The 19,243-nt window shown below is 39.6% G+C and overlaps 3 protein-coding genes across 3 annotated transcripts; 2 read left to right on the top strand and 1 right to left on the bottom strand.

Moving 5' to 3' along the window:
- Positions 1-2,012: 2,012 nt before the first annotated feature.
- LOC111204650 lies at positions 2,013-2,857 on the bottom strand. Its single transcript, XM_022699836.2, has 2 exons — positions 2,523-2,857; positions 2,013-2,364 (listed from the first exon to the last, which is right to left on the bottom strand). The coding sequence occupies exons 1-2, from the start codon at positions 2,729-2,731 to the stop codon at positions 2,160-2,162; spliced, it is 414 nt and encodes a 137-aa protein (XP_022555557.1). The 5' UTR covers positions 2,732-2,857; the 3' UTR covers positions 2,013-2,159.
- A 4,480-nt stretch (positions 2,858-7,337) lies between these two features.
- LOC106355817 lies at positions 7,338-9,450 on the top strand. The gene is made up of 4 exons (XM_013795696.1): positions 7,338-7,529; positions 7,677-8,078; positions 8,147-8,943; positions 9,039-9,450. The coding sequence occupies exons 1-4, from the start codon at positions 7,338-7,340 to the stop codon at positions 9,448-9,450; spliced, it is 1,803 nt and encodes a 600-aa protein (XP_013651150.1).
- A 259-nt stretch (positions 9,451-9,709) lies between these two features.
- Positions 9,710-10,790, top strand: LOC106355816. Its single transcript, XM_013795695.1, has 2 exons — positions 9,710-10,034; positions 10,078-10,790. Exons 1-2 carry the CDS (start codon positions 9,710-9,712, stop codon positions 10,788-10,790), a joined length of 1,038 nt encoding a protein of 345 aa, XP_013651149.1.
- Positions 10,791-19,243: the final 8,453 nt, after the last annotated feature.

The following is a 19,243-nucleotide window of genomic DNA, read 5'->3' as shown; positions in this document are numbered from 1 at the left end:
TGTCGGGTTGATGAGCTTGTCTACAGTAAATGAATGATAAACGTGAATTAATTTACTATTTAATGGTCTCTGTCAATTGGCTGGGATTTAAGGTTCATTCCATACTGAAATAGATGCTCATGTTCCCACCATTTTGATTAGTCATTTGCTAACTAGAGATCTAGCTGATACAATACTTCACCAGCCAAATAATGACGAGTATTATCGAATTGGTTCCAAAGGGCTTGTATTCTGAAATATCGACCTTTGAAAACCTTCGCAAATAAAGAGTTAGGCGTCTCATGTAAAAGCCAAAATTGCTATCCTAACATAGACGTATCGAAATCGTCAAGATTCTTGAACCCTATGCCACCCTCATATTTTTTCGACATAATTTATCACATGCCATCCAATGCATCCCCCTTCTATTTCCAACAATGTTGCATCAAAATTGTGATACTATAGTAGTTAGCTTCGAGGTTGTTGCTTCCAAGAGACAAAAACAGGACATGGCATGGCTCAGCATTGCCGTTGCCACAGATTTTATAAGCACTTCCTTTCCACCTTTGGTAAGATATATAATTGTACATCCATTCACTTTAGTATGCATCCTCTCTTGGAGGAATCCGAAGATTTTTGTTTTTGATCCTCCAAGACATTCGGGAATCCCCAAGTATGAGCCCATGCCTCCTAAAGTTTGGATCCCTAATATATCTTACAAGTGTCCCCAATCTTGCGCCCAAACTGTAAAGAGGATTTTGCCAAACTGATTTGCTGACCTGATACATTTCCATAATCCTTAAGAATATGTAAAATTGTCTGATATTCATCCTTTTGCGCTTTACATTCGACAAGGTTATCATCTGCAAAGAAAAGATGTGAGATGGCCGGGCTTTCTCTTACTACTTTTAATCATATTAATATCTTATATTGTTCGGCTTTACGAATGTTTTCTATCAATGCCTCCGTGCACATAATGAAAAGATATGGAAACAAAGGATCCCCTGCCGTAGGCCTATTTGAGGGATTATATTACCATGTGGTTGGCAATTACAATTTTTTTAACTACAACGATCAGTACAAGAAAAAGAACAAATATGTTAAAGAAGCTGATAATCTCCACCTTCTCCTTCTTTAAAAATCATGTTCAAATCATGGGAGGAAGAATAAGTTCCTTAACCACCACCAAGTCCTGTGGATTGCGACCACCGTTGATGGATTCTCAAAGTAACAGAGGCAAATCCGTCTGCGGATTTTCCACCACTATCTGGATCATTATGTATAGAAGTTAGAGAAAGGCTGAAGACTATGTGATTCTTGTGCAACGTAACGCAGAGAAGTATTTCTCCAGCTTTGCATTGTTTCTCGTTGGGTCATGTGTGGATCAAATGAGGTGGCATAATTCATTGCTGGAGGAGGCAGTCAGCAGACGTGTGTGGAGTTATAAAATTTGTCGGATCACGCGTGGACAAGTTTGGGTAATGTGATTGCGTGAAGGCGTTGAACTCACGGGTATCAATTTAGGTGGTGAACTCTCACGTGGCAACATGAGGAATGCAAATATACCTCTTTAGGTTGCATGGTCTCATGTTGTAACTGTTGGGATTTATCCTCGTTTTTTTTTCTCATTTTGGGGTCCCTAGAGGTTTCCGCACTGAGTATTTTTCAAAATATTCACTCCATTTTTTTTCAGGTGAGTTCGAATGAGGTGCAAAACTAATTTTCTCAGTGTAGTGTTGGGTTTTGGCTTGTTGAATAGCTAGATTCATAATGAACAAATCTAGTGCTAATATTTATTTCTCTGGTTTTCTTTATCTGCTTATCCTAGGACATGTCAAGCACAAAGTCCTTAAAAATTCTAAAATAACGCAAAAAAACTTCTAACCGAAATTCTCTAATAGTCTCATACTTCAAGCCTGTCCTAGGCAGCCAAAAGAACATACCAAAACAATTAAACCCCTAGATCCTCGACGCGCTAACCTAAGTTAGGATGATGAGGATCGGGCAGGAAATGCCAGCAACGGGACATTACATGACGAGAAATCACTTAGATATCGAAGCAAATAAATCCCAGCAATGCATAGACTGATACATGACACACAAAATTAAGTCAACATACAATGACAGTGAAGTTATATCGAACATATCACCAAATATGCGGAGCAGAAACTGATAACCATTCACTCGAATTGGTAGTGTTTATCAACAGCAACGGATACATCCCAAGTGCAACTCATCCCTTTAGGGAAAACAACAAAGTCGCCTGCTTCAATCTCCACGCCTTCATCGGACCCATCAGGGTACACTTTCACTTTCCCCTCTAGCAGAAAACAAGTCTCCTTTGCATCATAAGTCCACGGAAACTTGCTTGGAGGACAACCCCACCTGTTCCATCATTTCACCAAACCAACGGTGATTGAATTCGACAACAACGATAAAAAGCTTAAAGACATCTTTTCCAGGCGAGAAAAAAGAATAAAGCTTTGATGATTGTGTCTACTAATTGGTTTCGAATCAAGAACTAAAGACGAAGAAGGGCGTACTTGGGCCAACTACGAACACCGAGTTGGGTGAGTTTGGACTCGGGAGGATTCTTCTCGATAAAGATTCCTAATTTCTCAGTAGCCACTGACTCAGCTCGAATAGCAGCCATCGATGATCCTCTTGTGATGTAGGGTTTGTTTGATGTTCTTGTAAGCACCAGCCGATAAATATTGGTACTTGTTAAATTGATAAGATCAATGCAGCCCATCTTTGCTTCTCTGGTAATACCTCTCTAACTTTTAACTTTTCTTTTCTTTTTTGAAAAATGTTCTCTGTTTCCTACTGCACGTGAAACTTTATTTTTGGGCATAACATGACCACATGTTTTGATATTTTTTCAGGGGTATTACATGATCCGTTCATGCCTCATCTCTTTAGCCAACAATCATTTTTTCTTCTACTTTTTTCTCAAAAAAATATGAGAAAATTTTATAATTTTCGAATCAACTCTTGCGTCAGACCGTGAGAATTGAAGATCTTCAAATTACTGTGTCATTTTTTATAAGCTTCTAATAAGTACATAACAATATGCTTCCCGAGTCCTTAATAATATATACAAGTATTTATGCATACTTGTTCTTCCCGAACTGAGCCGAGTTTTGTTATTGAGGTAAACAAAAAATTTACACTTAGCAATCAGAATATTTTGAAGAGTTTTAACTAAAAACTTATGAAAAGATGGTGTTTACGGCAAGAACAAGATAAACACAGTCAGAATATTTGACATTTTTATTAGATAAACTTGTTAATTTCGTTTCAGCTATTTCGTTCATGATATATTTCTTAACTACCACATAAATTTCACAACATGTATTGTTGTGACACAAAAATGTTCCTCCACAGTTTGGATTATGCTACAGAACTTATTTTATAACACATGAACCTTTTATAACACATGAACCATTTCATATTAGGAAAACTAGTTATATTTGACACCAAATCTACATGATATCTCACATTTAATGCAACAAATCTGGTTATATAATTCATTTTTAACTACTCCCTCCGTTTTGTAATATAAGTCATTTTAGAATTGTCTGCATAGATTAAAAAAATCATTAATTTTTTATATTTTCTAAACAAAAACATCATTAACTACTTACCTAACCACAAATCAACCAATAATAAAATTATGTGTTGTGGAGGAATAAATTTTTTAAAAGTTAAATTATATTTAAAATGAAATTTATTAATATTAGATATTTTATTATTTTTGACTAATATTTAATATAAAGTTGATTATTTAAGCATAAAATTAAGAAAAAATAATTTTGTTTATTTTAAATTACATTTAATAATATATATGTAATATATTTAAAATTCTAATTTTAGATAAATTTTTTATCTATTTATTTTGGTTAAATGTATTAAATCAACTTGTATAAAATTACTAAAAATCATATAAAAATTGTATATTTATTAAAAAATTATAACTAAACAATATTTATAAAATTTGTAGATATCTAAAAGAAACTAATGAAATTACGATTAACAATTTATTTATTTTTTTAAAAAGATGTAGAAAATTTTGAAAATATTAGTAATAAAAATTGTATAATTATAAAAATACAATTAAATAATGTATTTCGAAATTTATAATGCATATTTCAATATATTTATTTTAGTGATGATTTATGAATTATTACCATATTTTAAGAAGTTTAACAAAAATATAAATCAACATTAAATGTAATGTATTAGTTATTGCAATATTCTATAAAGTGTACCAAAAATATATGTCAGTAATAAATGTGATTGTCCATGTCATATTAACTATAAGCCATGTCATCAATTTTGTTAGCCATGTCATCATTTTTTTTGTAAAAATGATTGTAGATAGGACATGTGGCAAAATCACTTCGCAAATATAGTCTAGGGGATAGAATGTATATTATCATTAGTCATATAACACTAAGTGTTAATAAATTTTGCATAGAAAACCGAAAACGTCATATAATTTGGAACCTAAAAATTTCTCCAAAACGACTTATATTAAAAAAAACGGAGGGAGTATAATTTATACTTAAACATAAACATCAACAAATCTGGTTATATTTAAATAAAACCAATTATATTAAACATATATAGAAATACATAACATTATCCAGTTGTTAAATTATATCTAACCATCAAAAACTAAAAAACAACATGCCGGATACATACTGATTTTCATGCACATTACACCATACTAGCAATATTTATGTCAAGGAATATTTTAAATACCCACAAACATTTCCAACTACTTCATAAGACGATTCATCCACCTAGATGGTTTTGCATCTTTCATGATCACCTTCGTTAGATCAAGTGAAGGACATTCATATTGGAAATTTGAGTGTTCTGTAGTCACCGATAGCAATAAATACTTGTTTGTCACTGATCGAATTTGGCTGCATCTACCTGGAAAGAAACATTATTCATTAACAATTTTTATCGGACTAATAATAAAATAATTGGAATAACCACTTAGGAACAAAAAAAAACAATGATAAACCATTCTCCGGAGAGAATGTGAAAACTCCGGTGATCACACGCGTGGAAATCTGGAATGATGCAAATTTGAATTCGGATCCTTTTAGGAATCTACGGAACATCTTGACCACCCGACCACAGACGTGTGGTTGAATAACCAGGTAGTATTTTTAGAATTTGATGTTTTAATTATAATTTGGTAATTTAAACGTATATCATTTATTTATGGTCATGTTAACCATTTATTTTACAAACGTTCTATTATAATGTATAATATCCGGTTACATTTTCATTACCATGAACTACCCAATGTGAAGTTAAACCCAAATGAATGGCATTTTTAGACGGACTTTATATCATACAATACTTGCTTCTGTTTTGTTGTAACAATAATTAAATTTCCTGAAGCTTTTGCATGTTGATCCACCTCCTCATCATTAAAACTAGTTGATCTTAAATCAAAAATCAAATCTTTTTCTTGATCAAAATCCAAAAAAAAACCAACTCCCAAATAATTATAAATCTAAATTAATTATTAATTATTCATATTCATCTCATAAAAACCATCTTAAAAAAAGAACATGAGATATTAATATTATTAGACTAACTCATCTCAAATCCAAAATCAAAACCCTTAATTTATCAAAATCAAAGAGAAATCAATCTCTAAAAAATTATAATCCTAAGATTAATCAGTAAGATCCAATAAAAAAAATTTGAAAGAGAAAATATAATCACCAACTATAGTCGGAGAAGAAGAGCTTTGTTGTTCTTCTATCCTCAGTATTAATTTCACATAGTAAAAATATTCTTTTTCTATCTTTTGCTTCATCTCTGTATATATTATTGTTTACATTCCAAAGTGAAAGAAAGAAGAATAAAAATAAATACAAGAAAATAAATTAGAGTTTGAGGCTCTGTTTTTAATTTCTTGGCGAGAACTTGTGTTTTGGTTGACAATTTTTATAAGTAATGCATTTTCAGTGAAAAAAAAAAAGAAATTAGAGAAAATATCTCTAATTTACATATTAAATGCAAAACTGATAACTCTATAATAGGTGTCATTATTTGATTTTGTTGACAACAATATCTTTAATATCCATTTTCTATTTTATTATTACGTTAGTTTTATATTTGTTGCAGTTTGTATGTCGATGAAGGAGGACACTTTCGTTTTATAGGAAATAAACATGCGCGACAACCTACGACGATTAGGAAGGGGATCATGCCCTTGATAATAAATAGGACCAGATGGTGATTGAAATATTTACGTACCTAGGGTTCTACTGTGAAATGAACAGGGATATGTGTGACGTCGTCACGACCAAACAAGTTGTTAGATGGGTTGGTGGTAATTCTACGCAGACTGCATTGTCGGAGAAGACATTGATGCACCAGTGCTGTTGATGGTAGTCAAGAATGATATACTTGATACTGTTTCCACAATCTGTGCAACGGTAGATCAAAGCAAGTGTACATGTTAGGAGCTAAACAGACAGTAACTCAGCACCTAACGCCTATAACGACTAATCAGACCTTAAATTATTATTTAGGTGGTTTATGCGTTTATAAATTATAAAAATATATTAAATATGTAATGTTTTATATTAAAACTATTCTTCACGAAGTTTATTTTTATAAAATTCTATACTATAATATATTAACTAAGTGATTGTCTGCGAATTAGCAAATTTAAATATTGTATGAAAATATATATTATGCATATAATCCCCATAAGTTTTGAATAATGATTAGAAGTATAAAAAGATAATTTTTAACTCAAAATAGCTTAAACTTTTAAAAATTCAGTATTTTAATTTTAGAAACGTTAATTTTAGTAATAATTCAAAATATTAATCTAAGTTGCTAAAATTATTTATTTTACATGAGTTAGATCAAATTATTAACGAACTCATGATCAGTGGACGTAAAATATATTTTAAAGCATTTATATATCATGACATTAACTTATATATCACCCCATTTAACTTTGATGCACAATAATTTCGAGTTGCAAAGTTTTCATAAGTTTAATACAAAATAAATAATGAGTATTTAGTAATAACAAATATTTGTGGAATTACATATGAAATTATCAGATTGACTTATACATTTTCTTCGTATTTGTATTATTTTGTATCTTCTTATTTATCTCATTATCATTTCTTTCTTTTTATCACATTTAACATGTATTGCTAATTTCTTCCTAATTTCCTTACATATTGTTTTGCCAAATATCTCAATCTCCCCCTAAAAAATAACACAAACCATACAATCAATATGGCTTGAAGTGTTTGATGAGAGCGGCTGGGAATTTCGTAAAACTTCATCCCAATACGGAAATGTGTACTCATTTGGATGTAGCTCGTATATTAGCAGAGGTTAACTTGCATAACCCGTTAGTTGAGAGAATTGTCTTCAAAGACAAGAACGGAGATCAGTGTGAGATTGAAGTAAACTATACTTGGCTTCCGTCGCGTTGCGCTGTTTGTAAAGGATGGGGGCATAAGGGATCAGACTGCAAGGCTGATAATGTCAAGATACTCCAGCGCTGAGTAGAGGATGTACGCAAGGAGGTTTTCAAAGTAGTTCCATCTCCGGTGGAAGATGGTACGCGAGGAAATGTTGTTACTGATCTCTTGAAGGAGTTGGTAGCACTACCAAAAGATTCTCAACTGCAGGGAGAGGGACCACCGGTGGAACAGGCTCTGCCTCGCATAGAGGTAAAGTCTCATGATGATGGTGAGACAGACAATGTTGAAATTTTGCCACAGATTAGGATTGCTGAGCCAACAACTGAGACTTTTCCAGCTACAGTGGAGGGAAATTGGTCACAGGTATATGGCAATCAACACCTCAATTCTGCAGAGAGTTCAGAGCTTAATAAAGATGATGAAGTCAACATAGTGGTCTCGCCTTCTAGATTCAGCCCTCGTTTGGACTTGGAGCAGGAGGATGGGGAATTTGAACAAAAGGATGAGGATGATATGAACAAAGAGGAGGATGAGATCGAGGAGGGTGAATTAGTTGAAAAGAGAGGAGTGCCTTCTAAAGTCTCGACCGTTAAAGGGAGGCGCCAAAATGTTGGTTTAGTAAATAAATCAAAAAAGAAGACCATAGTTCAAGCAAAAGATTTGAAGTTTGGGGGTAGGCAGGGACAACAAAAGAAAACTTCTGTAAGGAAGCTGTGACGAGTTTCTTTGCTTGGAATATGCGTGGATTTAACATGTCATGTGAACATAGAGCAGTGAGAAGTTGGATTCAGGCTGAGAAACCAATTTTTGGCTGTCTAGCAGAAACAAGAGTCCGAGAAGAGAAGTTAACGAAGTGTATGGAAGCGGCTATGCCTCACTGGCAAGTCTTGACGAATTATGAATACCATCGTCTAGGTAGAATCTGGTTTTGCTGGTCAAATGAGGTGGTGGTAACAAAATTGCACATGAGTGATCAGATCATAACATGTGCCATTCAGATACCAGAATCAGGGGATCAATTCATTTGCTCAGCTATCTACGCCCACAATACGTCTGTAGAGAGGATACAGCTTTGGAGAGACCTGAGAGAAACTAAAGCAGCATATTCTATTCTTAATCTCCTGTGGATTCTGGTAGGGGACTTTAATGTGACTCTATCCTCAACCGAGCACTCTCGCGCTTTGGATTATCGAAGTGATCAAACGGGTATGACGCACTTTCAAGAAGTTACAACCGACTGTGTGTTGCTGGATCTACCTTATATTGGTGCTCTTTTTACGTGGTGGAAGAAAAGAGACGAGGACCCTATTGGGAAGAAACTAGACAGGGCTCTTGTAAATGGGGAATGGCTGCAGAGATATCCTCAGTCTTTTGCTAAATTTGAAGCAGGAGGGGTTTCAGATCATGCAAGATGTATGGTCAGGCTTTCAGGAGACCTTGATGAAGAAAGCCATTTCGGTTCTTTAACTATCTGGCAAATCATGAGGATTTTCTACATACTGTCAAAGAAGTTTGGGATACATCGCCTAAGCTATACCATTCTCGTTCAACTTTGTCATGTTTTCATAGGAAATTAAAACTGCTTAAGTTCAATCTAAGAGCTCTGAACCGGACCAGATATGGTGATTTACCGAACAGAACCAAGCAAACTTATGAGGAGCTTTGTGCTTGTCAGAACAGAGTGCTCACTGACCCCAGCCCTCTAAAATGTTCTCAAGAGTCTAAGGCTTCCGCTCGCTGGCAGAAGCTTGCAAGAATAGAGGAGAAATTTTGGTTACAGAAGTCGTGTATAAGATGGCTGCAGGCTGGAGATCTGAATACGGTTTTCTATCATCGTTTCGTTCAGACTTGGACTGCTAGAAACGCTATTCAAAGCCTCACTACAGAGATTGGAGAATTCTTACTGCATCTATTGACATTAAGAGAGCAGCGGTCTCACACTTCCAAAGATTCTTACAAACGCAGGATATCACTGGACTAGAGGGTACGGGTGCTGATCTCTGTGGTCTACTGACGTATAGGTGCCCAGGAGGTGTATGTGCACAGCTGGTTGCTCCTGTCTCAGGACGCGAGATATATGATGACCTGACGGCTACACAAAATAATTCTACGCTGCGGCTTGGCCTGTGATTGGCAGAGATTTCATTACTGCGATTCAGTCTTTCTTCCTCTTTGGATTTCTCCCTACATGAATAAATGCAACAAGTCTAACATTGATCCCGAAGACCGAAAATGCACAGATGATGAAAGACTTCAGGCCCATAGCATGCTGCAATCTGTTGTACAAGGTAATCTCGAAGGTGTTAGCTAACATGCTCAAGCTCATATTTCCAGGAGGTATAGAGGCGAATCAGAGTGCATTCATAAAAGAAAGGCTGCTGTTGGAAAATGTTCTCTTGGCATCTGAGCTGATAAATGGCTATCACAAGGCCTCCTGCTCAGCAAGATGTGCAATCAAAGGCTTCTTCACGAGCGCCAGAGGAATAAGGCAGGGATGCTCGGTTTTAGTAAATGGAAGTCTTGAAGGCTTCTTCACGAGCGCCAGAGGAATAAGGGAGCTTGTACGTCATTCTTAGTAATGTGCTCTCAAAATTGCTCAACCAAGCAGCCGAAGAGGGGAAGTTTGCTTATCATCCTCAGTGCCAAGGAGTCAAGCTCACTCATTTGAGTTTCGCAGACGACATCCTGGTTTTTATTGATGGCACCTCAGAATCTTTAAACGGGATTATGGAGGTTCTGAAAGAATTTGCAGAGATATATGGACTTCATATAAATGAAGCAAAGTCCCAAATATATGTAGCAGGAAGTAACCATATGTTAATGATTACTGAAGCGGAGGCATTGGGAATTGGAGTTGGAAACCTACCTATTCGATACTTAGGTATGCCATTAAGCACAAAATCTTTAACAACTCATGACTATGAGCCTTTGATAGATAAGATCAGAAGGAAGATGCTCTGCTGGTCGAACAAGAGCCTGTCCTTCGCTGAGCGATTCCAATTGATTCAGTCGGTTATTGTGAGCATGATGAATTTTCGGAGCTCTGCTTTTATACTCCCTGATAACTGTCTGGACACAATAGAAAGCATGTGCAGTGCCTTTCTTTGGTCAGGATCGCCTATGCAAACTCTGAAAGCAAAGGTGAGCTGGGAAGATTTATGTTACCCTAAGGAGGAGAGAGGGCTTGGGTTGAGGACGCTTAGAGATACATCTAAGGTTTATGCTTTAGGCTTATATGGCGTATTTTCACTCAACCAACTTCACTGTGGGTTTGTTGGATCAAGCGCTACTTGCTTAGACAGAGTTCCTTTTGGGATGTAAGAGATGATAATAAGGGATCATGGATTTGGTGGAAATTACTTAAGCTGAGGGACATTGTGATAACCCGCCCTTCGGGATTAAAAAAAAAAAAAAATGAATGTGGAGCCGAGCATTTGGGAGTCTAAGTATCAGGAGGAATGTTGAGTTTTGATCACATAAAACTTGACATGATTCGAAGAAAAGAGAAGACTGGTCGAACATCAACTTGGTGGTCGAACCGCGGGCGGTAAGGATCGATCGGCAAATTTCGAAGAACGAGGTGGTCGAAGAATTGTTTGCGAGGGAACTATGAGTCGAATAAGCTGCTCGACCATAGTTAGAAGATGTCTTAGATTGATCAGACGAAAGTTTTGGAAGCATAACATTTTTGGAAGCACGACGTTTCAGAAGCTCGAAGTTTTGAAGACCGACGTTTTGAAGACCGACGTTTCTTCATTACGAAGTTTTCTCGGAAAATCTTCGTATCAGTAAAATATTATTCTGGAGACATAATAAGTTGGAAGCAGGATGGTAATTAAGCAGGACGGGAAGCAAGCACGACGGGATCGAAGCACGACGGAGAAAACCCGAAATCGGGTAAAAACCCTAATTTCGGTATTATGGAATTCTTCGAGGAAGCCGGAGGCTCGGGAAATATTTTTACAGGATATCAGAATTCATCTGGAGTCTATTAAAAATATTTAGAGCATCAGAATGGGAGCGGAAAAATATTCGGGATTGATCACGGGTCAGAAATTTGTCGGAAGGGTAAAAAATCGCGTAAACCGACCGAGAAGCTCGAGGTGGCTCGTTGCATGGGTTCAGAACGTGGTGTCAAGCATCTAACAAGCTGAGTGTCTCCAGAAGCTCGAGGTGTCGCCGTGCATGGAAGCTGTACATGCAGCCTGACATGTAGAAGCACGAGGTGGATCGACCAAGCACGAGGTGTCTCCGCGCATGCAACCGAAGCATGCTGATCGACATGTGTGTACTGGTGTGGCTTCTTGCATGCACTACAGGCATGCATACTGACATGTGGGAGGAGTGGTGGCGTCCTGCATGTGTCCTGGACATGCAGCCTGACATGTGGAGCACGAGGTGCCGCCGCGCATGCGTCCGGAGCCATGCGAAGCGACACACGGGCTGCCACCAACCTGAAGCTGATTGGCTGGTGTCTCCTATAAATACCCCACGACCCCAGCTCATTTATTCACATCCAGACCTGTCCAAACCAAGTTAAAAATGTGAGAGAGAAGTAGAAAAAGAAAGGAAGTGATTCCGAGCTATTTCGAGAATTTTAGAGAGTTTTCGAGGTCAGTTCTCTACTGATTTCGAGTCAGCGCCTAGGGACGGTTCTGTCCAACTGAATTCGTCCAGGGCACTCAGTTCCTTTTATGATCAAGTGGAGATGCTTTCCGGAGTTAGTTCAGTTCTACGGGTTCATATCAGTCGAAGTTCTGCTCGATACTCCGCCGGGAAGTCCGAAGAACTGTCCAGAAGCTAAAGGAGGTTCTGTCCGAGTCAAGATCAGTTTGTCGAGGCCTGTCAGTTTCTTCATGGTGAAGCCGAGGTTCTTTCCAAGTCAAGATCAGTCCAAGTCGAGATCAGTCCAGTCCACTCCATTCAAGTCGTCCCTTGGGTTTTGGCCAAGTCCTCTCCGATCAACCAGCTACTTCTCGCCTAGAACACTGTGAGTTGGTTTTGTGTGAATTCCATTTGGAATTTAGGGTAGATCGAGTAGCATATAGATTGGAATGATCAATCTATTGAATGGTAGAGTCCTTAGGGTTATTTATTTATGGAACTGGACTCAGTTTAGCAAGGGCTAAGCTGAGATGAATGGAATTAAGACTGAGTTGATAACCTGACTAGGACTAGGGCTAGGATGCATCATGTTTTCTATTCTTGTGTGTTGATATGATTGAGTGCAGGTTCCCGTTATCTTTAAAGATAGTGTCGTAGCAGGAGGCCGAACTATCTGGGTAACGGTTTGATTGAGTAGATTGATTGAGTAGATTTAATTAAATGCTTGCTCGTTTAATTAATCTTGTTGATTGAGGTTAGTCATCTCTTGGTAAGGGAGTGACTAACTGGTTGAGTGGTTTAGTTTTGGGTTGGAGTCTTGTCCCTTAGGTCTTTCCTAGGGATAATTGTGTCGAGTGTGTGTTATGCCGACAGCAGGTGCGAAACCCGCCCATGCTAGGCATGTTTTGGGGTGGACTAGTGTTTCCTCGCCCTCGTATTCAGCGGGTTCAAGGAAACCCCTTATTCGCTGGATCGGGAAGACTCAGATAGACGGGGTCATGGCCTATGGCTGAGTGATTACACGACGGTGTAATGTGGCAGTGACCCGAAGGACTGTGGGCTGTCGTGCGGTGACCCGAAGGACTGTGGGCCGCGGTCGGTTGAAAGTTCCTTCTTTTGGCCTTTGTGGTAGGGAGATAGGATATTGCCGATAGAGAGGAGGAACACGAAGTCACCAGGGCCCAGGTTAGAGTGTTGTGTTAGTGTGTCGTAGAGGGTTATGGAACCCTCGAGTCAATGTAGCACTGATATACGGTGTTACGAGTAAGATCGAGTCATTGGTAGTTACTATCTTGTTATTATTGTGATTGTGTTTGGTTGTTGATTGTTTGCTTGCAGGTTCTGACATTAAGTCCTAAGTCTGGTTTAGGTACCGGATTAGGCTTGTGTGTATTTTGTTAGTGTAGGCCTGACGTTGGCCTGTATGTGTTTGAGGGATTGCTTGTGAAGGGTGGTGGATATTAAAGCTATGCGGTATCATTGGTTGGCCGATCATGTTCTTGTTTGATTGTTGGTCGACCGGCTCATGATACTTGTATAGTCTAAGTGTCTAACACTACATGAGTACTGAACTCAAGTGTATATATGGTTAACTAGGGATTGGTTGTTGACTTGTTTAAATGCAGGTTCCCGTTACTTGAAGTTAGATTATGGCAGGAGGCCAAGTCTAACTTAGTAACGGTTTGCTTAGCCTTAGCTTATATTGCATGCTAGGGCTAGATTGATTGTTATTTTGGGTTGTCTGGGTTAGAGTCTAGGTTGCGGGTAGAGGCTGCCAGCTCACTGAGTAATACTAGATTACTCATCCAACTCCGTTGTCCGTTTTGCAGGTCGCTTTAGGTAAGGATGATTGGATAGCATGGTGCTGGACGTTAGGACCGCCGGTGTAGATTTTCATGCCTTTTGTAAACGGTACTGTGAATTATGTTATGTTGACTCGATTTGGCATTAGGCCGGGCCCAGTCTGGAATTATTCAATGTATGAATATTTCTTAAATCAATAAAAGTAATTGTTTTATATGCGCTACATGAGTACTCTGATATTTGACTAGTCCGGTCTAACACAACGTTAGGTCGTGGTACGGGTTGAAAAGCTTTAGGCCTCGATCTAACGGAAAACGCTAACTCTAGGTACAGGTTGCAAAGCCTTGTGCCTTGACGCAGCGGGACGTGTTAGTGGACGAACTGGTCGAGGTCGTGGAGTAAATTTTGTGACTCTGGCCGGATCGTCTCTAACCCGTCACGTAGCGCTCCCGGACCATGGTGTTGGGTTGGAGGGTCAGTCATGTTCTTGTTTGATTGTTGGCTGGCCGGTTGGCCTTTCATCTCCAACCCTTGGTGTGGGTCGTCCGTCGGTCATGTTCTTGTTTGATTGTTGGCCGGTGGGTTGACCTATGCCAAGGGACGGTTCGGGGGTGTTATAGAGGTGGTATCAGAGCATGGTTTCGTCCATGCTTCCGGAACTCATGATTTAATCGGTTTTAAATATTTATCGAGTCAAAATGAGTCACAAAAGGCATTAGGGAAACCGGTCACGTCCAGCAATAAGATTTATTGTTTAAGGAATTACGATTGAGATAGTGGAATCTAGAATTGCTAGGTTGCTGGTTAGCACTGTTAGGTTGCTGGTTAGCATTGCTAGGTTGTTTGATTAGCATTGCTAGGTTGTTGTTAGTAGACTGTTGGGATTAGTTGTCTACTAACTTGTGTGTGAAGTGTTCTTTTGAATTGCAGCGAGTAAGTGTGTTCGTTGATAGGAACTTTAAGGGATGAAAACCTTAAAGTGGAGGGAGTTCAAGGCCAAACCCAAACCCGAAGCGAAAGAGGAGAGACAGATTCAGAGAACTGGGCTGTGGTATGGACTGGACAGATGGAAAGAAACAAGACTTCGTTGGGAAAGGACTTCATCAGTATCTGGGAAATAAGAGATCGAGGAAATGGTTGGAGTAATCAGAGGCGCAGATTGGCAAGATCGTATCATGGGAAATTAGTTGGGCAGCAAAGTAAAAACTAAGAAGAAGACGCAGTGATCATTCAAGTGAAGATTTATGAAGATGATTGTGGTGACATTGGGAAGGACACTCAAGGGACAGTGAAAGACAGAGTGAAGAGATATAAAGACGATTATGGCGACTTTAGACAGTATACACAAAGAGACATGGGCAAGCAAAGTAAAGAGTTATGAAGACGAGTTGAGATTAAGTGAAGCATGAGAAATCAAGAAGTGAAGAAATGAAAGGATTCAAGACCGAGGAAATGCATGGAGATGTATTAAGATGGAGCGAGTTCAGAATCAGAAAATCTAGAAGAAGACTGAAGAAATCAAGGGGAGATATCTAAGGCCAACCGATAAAGAAGCACATCTAGTGATCAAGACAAAGTTATGTAATGAGGAGATATGGAAGAGTTGTTATCAAGGTGGAGCACGTTCAAAATCCAAAGTGTTTATGGAGACCCAAAGAAACCGAAAGAAAGGCGAGCCAGCAAAGAACCATATCTTATGACCAAGACCGCAAGACGAAGTTATTCAAAAGCTGAACATCATCACTACACATCAAGGAGGAACATTTCGTGAAGCTAAGCAATTGCGCAACTAAGAATTCGAGGACGAATTCTATTAAGGAGGGGAGAATGTGATAACCCGCCCTTCGGGATTAAAAAAAAAAAAAAAAAAATGAATGTGGAGCCGCGCATTTGGGAGTCTAAGTATCAGGAGGAATGTTGAGTTTTGATCACATAAAACTTGACATGATTCAAAGAAAAGAGAAGACTGGTCGAACATCAACTTGGTGGTCGAACCGCGGGCGGTAAGGATCGATCGGCAAATTTCGAAGAACGAGGTGGTCGAAGAATTGTTTGCGAGGGAACTATGAGTCGAATAAGCTGCTCGACCATAGTTAGAAGATGTCTTAGATTGATCAGACGAAAGTTTTGGAAGCATAACATTTTTGGAAGCACGACGTTTCAGAAGCTCGACGTTTTGAAGACCGACGTTTCTTCATTACGAAGTTTTCTCGGAAAATCTTCGTATCAGTAAAATATTATTCTGGAGACATAATAAGTTGGAAGCAGGACGGGAATTAAGCAGGACGGGAAGCAAGCACGACGGGATCGAAGCACGACGGGGAAAACCCGAAATCGGGTAAAAACCCTAATTTCGGTATTATGGAATTCTTCGAGGAAGCCGGAGGCTCGGGAAATATTTTTACAGGATATCAGAATTCATCTGGAGTCTATTAAAAATATTTAGAGCATCAGAACGGGAGCGGAAAAATATTCGGGATTGATCACGGGTCAGAAATTTGTCGGAAGGGTAAAAAATCGCGTAAACCGACCGAGAAGCTCGAGGTGGCTCGTTGCATGGGTTCAGAACGTGGTGTCAAGCATCTAACAAGCTGAGTGTCTCCAGAAGCTCGAGTTGTCGCCGTGCATGGAAGCTGTACATGCAGCCTGACATGTAGAAGCACGAGGTGGATCGACCAAGCACGAGGTGTCTCCGCGCATGCAACCGAAGCATGCTGATCGACATGTGTGTACTGGTGTGGCTTCTTGCATGCACTCCAGGCATGCATCCTGACATGTGGGAGGAGTGGTGGCGTCCTGCATGTGTCCTGGACATGCAGCCTGACATGTGGAGCACGAGGTGCCGCCGCGCATGCGTCCGGAGCCATGCGAAGCGACACACGGGCTGCCACCAACCTGAAGCTGATTGGCTGGTGTCTCCTATAAATACCCCACGACCCCAGCTCATTTATTCACATCCATACCTGTCCAAACCAAGTTAAAAACGTGAGAGAGAAGTAGAAAAAGAAAGGAAGTGATTCCGAGCTATTTCGAGAATTTTAGAGAGTTTTCGAGGTCAGTTCTCTACTGATTTCGAGTCAGCGCCTAGGGACGGTTCTGTCCAACTGAATTCGTCCAGGGCACTCAGTTCCTTTTATGATCAAGTGGAGATGCTTTCCGGAGTTAGTTCAGTTCTACGGGTTCATATCAGTCGAAGTTCTGCTCGATACTCCGCCGGGAAGTCCGAAGAACTGTCCAGAAGCTAAAGGAGGTTCTGTCCGAGTCAAGATCAGTTTGTCGAGGCCTGTCAGTTTCTTCATGGTGAAGCCGAGGTTCTTTCCAAGTCAAGATCAGTCCAAGTCGAGATCAGTCCAGTCCACTCCATTCAAGTCGTCCCTTGGGTTTTGGCCAAGTCCTCTCCGATCAACCAGCTACTTCTCGCCTAGAACACTGTGAGTTGGTTTTGTGTGAATTCCATTTGGAATTTAGGGTAGATCGAGTAGCATATAGATTGGAATGATCAATCTATTGAATGGTAGAGTCCTTAGGGTTATTTATTTATGGAACTGGACTCAGTTTAGCAAGGGCTAAGCTGAGATGAATGGAATTAAGACTGAGTTGATAACCTGACTAGGACTAGGGCTAGGATGCATCATGTTTTCTATTCTTGTGTGTTGATATGATTGAGTGCAGGTTCCCGTTATCTTTAAAGATAGTGTCGTAGCAGGAGGCCGAACTATCTGGGTAACGGTTTGATTGAGTAGATTGATTGAGTAGATTTAATTAAATGCTTGCTCGTTTAATTAATCTTGTTGATTGAGGTTAGTCATCTCTTGGTAAGGGAGTGACTAACTGGTTGAGTGGTTTAGTTTTGGGTTGGAGTCTTGTCCCTTAGGTCTTTCCTAGGGATAATTGTGTCGAGTGTGTGTTATGCCGACAGCAGGTGCGAAACCCGCCCATGCTAGGCATGTTTTGGGGTGGACTAGTGTTTCCTCGCCCTCGTATTCAGCGGGTTCAAGGAAACCCCTTATTCGCTGGATCGGGAAGACTCAGATAGAGGGAGTCATGGCCTATGGCTGAGTGATTACACGACGGTGTAATGTGGCAGTGACCCGAAGGACTGTGGGCTGTCGCGCGGTGACCCGAAGGACTGTGGGCCGCGGTCGGTTGAAAGTTCCTTCTTTTGGCCTTTGTGGTAGGGAGATAGGATATTGCCGATAGAGAGGAGGAACACGAAGTCACCAGGGCCCAGGTTAGAGTGTTGTGTTAGTGTGTCGTAGAGGGTTATGGAACCCTCGAGTTAATGTAGCACCGATATACGGTGTTACGAGTAAGATCGAGTCATTGGTAGTTACTATCTTGTTATTATTGTGATTGTGTTTGGTTGTTGATTGTTTGCTTGCAGGTTTTGACATTAAGTCCTAAGTCTGGTTTAGGTACCGGATTAGGCTTGTGTGTATTTTGTTAGTGTAGGCCTGACGTTGGCCTGTATGTGTTTGAGGGATTGCTTGTGAAGGGTGGTGGATATTAAAGCTATGCGGTATCATTGGTTGGCCGATCATGTTCTTGTTTGATTGTTGGTCGACCGGCTCATGATACTTGTATAGTCTAAGTGTCTAACACTACATGAGTACTGAACTCAAGCGTATATATGGTTAATTAGGGATTGGTTGTTGACTTGTTTAAATGCAGGTTCCCGTTACTTGAAGTTAGATTATGGCAGGAGGCCAAGTCTAACTTAGTAACGGTTTGCTTAGCCTTAGCTTATATTGCATGCTAGGGCTAGATTGATTGTTATTTTTGGTTGTCTGGGTTAGAGTCTAGGTTGCGGGTAGAGGCCGCCAGCTCACTGAGTAATACTAGATTACTCATCCAACTCCGTTGTCCTTTTTGCAGGTCGCTTTAGGTAAGGATGATTGGATAGCATGGTGCTGGACGTTAGGAACGCCGGTGTAGATTTTCATGCCTTTTGTAAACGGTACTGTGAATTATGTTATGTTGACTCGATTTGGCATTAGGCCGGGCCCAGTCTGGAATTATTCAATGTATGAATATTTCTTAAATCAATAAAAGTAATTGTTTTATATGTGCTACATGAGTACTCTGATATTTGACTAGTCGGGTCTAACACAACGTTAGGTCGTGGTACGGGTTGAAAAGCTTTAGGCCTCGATCTAACGGAAAACGCTAACTCTAGGTACAGGTTGCAAAGCCTTGTGCCTTGACGCAGCGGGACGTGTTAGTGGACGAACTGGTCGAGGTCGTGGAGTAAATTTTGTGACTCTGGCCGGATCGTCTCTAACCCGTCACGTAGCGCTCCCGGACCATGGTGTTGGGTTGGACGGTCAGTCATGTTCTTGTTTGATTGTTGGCTGGCCGGTTGGCCT

This window comes from Brassica napus, chromosome C1 (genome assembly GCF_020379485.1).
Source record: "Brassica napus cultivar Da-Ae chromosome C1, Da-Ae, whole genome shotgun sequence".
NCBI lineage: Eukaryota > Viridiplantae > Streptophyta > Magnoliopsida > Brassicales > Brassicaceae > Brassica > Brassica napus.
This window is presented reverse-complemented; position numbering and strand designations above follow the sequence as displayed.

What these genes read in the sequence shown, in the direction of transcription:
- LOC111204650 (XM_022699836.2), bottom strand. Translation starts at nt 2,731, where the DNA reads ATGGGCTGCATTGATCTTATCAATTTAACAAGTACCAATATTTATCGG. An exon ending in GGTGTTCGTAGTTGGCCCAA is followed by an intron (nt 2,365 to 2,522) that starts GTACGCCCTTCT and finishes ATGATGGAACAG; the next exon opens with GTGGGGTTGTCCTCCAAGCA.
- LOC106355817 (XM_013795696.1), top strand. Translation starts at nt 7,338, where the DNA reads ATGTGTACTCATTTGGATGTAGCTCGTATATTAGCAGAGGTTAACTTG. An exon ending in CAGACTGCAAGGCTGATAAT is followed by an intron (nt 7,530 to 7,676) that starts GTCAAGATACTC and finishes TCTCAACTGCAG; the next exon opens with GGAGAGGGACCACCGGTGGA. An exon ending in TTAAAGGGAGGCGCCAAAAT is followed by an intron (nt 8,079 to 8,146) that starts GTTGGTTTAGTA and finishes GTTTGGGGGTAG; the next exon opens with GCAGGGACAACAAAAGAAAA.
- LOC106355816 (XM_013795695.1), top strand. Translation starts at nt 9,710, where the DNA reads ATGATGAAAGACTTCAGGCCCATAGCATGCTGCAATCTGTTGTACAAG. An exon ending in AGGAATAAGGGAGCTTGTAC is followed by an intron (nt 10,035 to 10,077) that starts GTCATTCTTAGT and finishes TCAACCAAGCAG; the next exon opens with CCGAAGAGGGGAAGTTTGCT.